A 3,278-nucleotide genomic window follows, 5' to 3' on the forward strand; every position below is an offset into this window, starting at 1 on the left:
TGACCATACTTCATGGTGGGACATTTCGAGAATGCTTACATTTGAAAGAAACGTTTTGTGCATAATATTATTTTTATATTATATCTATCAACTGCAACGGTCATCGACGAATGATAGCGCGTGAGTGCGTGACAACCCTGAAAAGTAAAAATATTTAATAAATAGTTTTGTAACTTCAGCCGTTTATTACTAACAACTATACGTACGAGCTGGTGGATATATTATAAAACGTTGACTGCATACAAACTGAGTTTTGTAAATAAAATCTTAAATTTAAAATATAATAATTAATAAGTACCAATTATGTCTATGTTTTATTACTAAACCAAGTTCCTCAAAACTTAAAAAAATACATCTCTTATTTTCACTTAGGATCATTGAAGACGACTGTAACATAAACTTCTACAGGTATAGGTAAATATAAAATCCAAAATTCCCATTATATAAAATATACTATTAATAACACAACTACATTTTTAAAGTCATACAGACGATTAGAACGATGTCATGCTGTGGTTGTTACGTATATGCGGGTAATACATATTACATTTTATATTTTACTTTTCTCAGTTAGATGATTAGTATATTTTTCGACCATGCATCACGTTACGTTCACTTTTTAGTTTTACTTTTAGGTATGTAAAATATGTTTTTGTCCAATAATATTTATTCCATCGACAATGAATTATTATACATTATATCATAAAATATGTAAGTATATTAAAATAATTGAAAATTAAAAATTGCATTAGATTGATGAACTGATTACTGAGTGGCCAAATAAACGAAAAAGTAACCTATGTTTATATCTAAAATGTTGAAGTCGATTTGTAGCCATTATTCAATAACAGTATCGGGTAGTATGAATAACACATCATCACCTATATAGCCGAAATCAAGTTTTCATTATCGCGAGGCGCTATATAGCTATGTATCGGCCTAATAGTTTCGTTGCACTCTAATACTATTAAAGATACCTATTTGTATGTATATACATACAATAATACTTCCATTCACGTTTGCTATATTTATAATAATCAATAACTAATAAGTGTTCATTATTGTATATTTTTTTTATTTAAATAAAATAAGTATAGGTATAGGGTATTAGTTAATGGGGCTCAATTAGTACGCATAAGTGAAGTAGTTGATCCAAAACTTATGCGGAACCAATATATTACTTATTCCTCATCGCCATTATTAGCTTTTTCATTCAGACTTTTAATTTTTATTGCTAAATAAAAAATATATATATATTTGATGAATAATATTTAATACTATACCGTGTTTCTCATAGTAATTGTTTTTATTTAATCAACCCTGTGGTACTTTATTACGTTTTAGAATATTATACTCGAATCGTTTCCATTCCATATCCATATCTGAACACAATTCACTCAAGGAAAACCATGGACCAGACTGAAGCTATTACGAAGACTAAAGAATTTTACGAAACATATAATATTGACGCAGAAAATATTATTTTTCAAAAAATTCCTGAACGATTAGTACATTTATATGAGTTAATCAACAAGCCCGAGTATCGTATTCCGGTAAATTACATAGAATTTAATTTTGATACCACCGTTATTACTAAAATAGAAAACAATGTTAACAATTATGCTGAAGGGGAAACTCCAAATGATACTGATCCAGAACAAATGCTCATACCGTCCAATAAAAATCTAACTGAATATTTTGAAATTCTGAAATCCAATATGATACAATTACTTGAAGATAATCGTGTTTTAAAAATGTGGATAACGTTGTTAATACCAAAAACTGAAGACGGCGACAATTTTGGAGTATCCATTCAAAAAAATGCCCTTTCATTGATACAGCAGATTGAGTCAGCAACAATAACTTATTTTGGAAAATTGTCCCGCTATTATGAGTATCGTGGAAAACTAATTTCCAAAATAGTTAAATACCCATTCATAGAAGACTATCGGATTGCTGTTAACGAATTTGACGAAAAACAAAATATAGACATTTCCACAATCATGCACGAAATTTATTTTTTCTATACAATATTATATAATGTTATCAACAAGAATATTGAAAAAATTAAAAATCCACGGTCGTCAAACATTGACTGTCTATAAGCACAGTAGAACCATACTAAAATTTTTGAATTTGAATTTACCTAAATCTAACTTAATTATATCAATCCTTTAAAATACTTAGACTTGTTTTAAAAAATATAATGTATCTATAGATACAGATAAGATTTTTTTTAAAAATCATATACTTTTTCCGATTGTGAGATTAAAAATAATTAGTAGGTCATCACTAAATACCTATCAAAAAAAAAAAAAAAAATACTGTTAAAATACAGTTTATACCTACATATACAAACTTATGAACGCGTAAATACTTGTAAGACGGTCTTCGACCTGCAATTTTTCACTTCAGTACAAATATTGACAAAGGAACGTTTGTTACCTATAAAGCTATAGCTAAGTAGTAAGAATTCAAAATGATCGTTTTTTATACAAATTGCATCCAATAAGCGTAATCCACAAATTCACAAACGATAACGAAATCGTTTAAAAAACGTGATATGCGATTGGTCCAATTACGCGTTATAATATAGTTTTTTTCGTGATACGTATCTATATAATATAATGTGTATAATGTGCACTCGGCAACTGAAGTATGGTTTACAAAACAGAATTAAACATTATCATTGCGACACGCAAAATTGTGTCAGCAAAAATACCGAAATTATCAGTCCGTAACCACGCAGTTGTACGTATACTAGATAGACATATTATTTAGTAACCAATAATTAGGAATACCAGACTGCAGCCGAGCTGATAAAATATTGTACCATATCGTTTTCCACGTCGTTATCGTGATCATAATCTATTTTATTATGTTCTTAGACTTGTCACTTTACACAATTTTAATAATGATTTCGTTTGAAAAACAGAAGTTTGTATTACTACAAGATACTTCTGATATAAGCTTATAAGATTATTCCATTACTTGTAACATTAATTAGATGTGGGTTTTAGCAGCTATTGATAATTTTAGTTTGTAAGTTTTTAATATATTGTATTATTTAACTGCACGATTTTAACTTATAAAAAAAAAATATATATATATATATATATATATTTATATTAAATTTTATAATTATATAAGATAAATGTATTGTAATTTTTTTAATTATATTAACTAATCAATTTATAATTATTGCTTATCTTTATTGTATATACTTCGAATAACTTTTTGTATAACTTATATTTTACATACAATTATAATTCGAATGA

General features: G+C 27.2%; 1 protein-coding gene across 1 annotated transcript; it reads left to right on the forward strand.

Annotated features, from left to right (window-relative positions):
* The first annotated feature begins 1,409 nt into the window (after window positions 1-1,409).
* LOC113552409 (proteasome activator 28-like) lies at window positions 1,410-3,046 on the forward strand. The gene is made up of 3 exons (XM_026955295.1): window positions 1,410-1,545; window positions 1,603-1,805; window positions 3,008-3,046. Exons 1-3 carry the CDS (start codon window positions 1,410-1,412, stop codon window positions 3,044-3,046), a joined length of 378 nt encoding a protein of 125 aa, XP_026811096.1.
* Window positions 3,047-3,278: the final 232 nt, after the last annotated feature.

This window comes from Rhopalosiphum maidis, chromosome 2 (assembly GCF_003676215.2).
Source record: "Rhopalosiphum maidis isolate BTI-1 chromosome 2, ASM367621v3, whole genome shotgun sequence".
NCBI lineage: Eukaryota > Metazoa > Arthropoda > Insecta > Hemiptera > Aphididae > Rhopalosiphum > Rhopalosiphum maidis.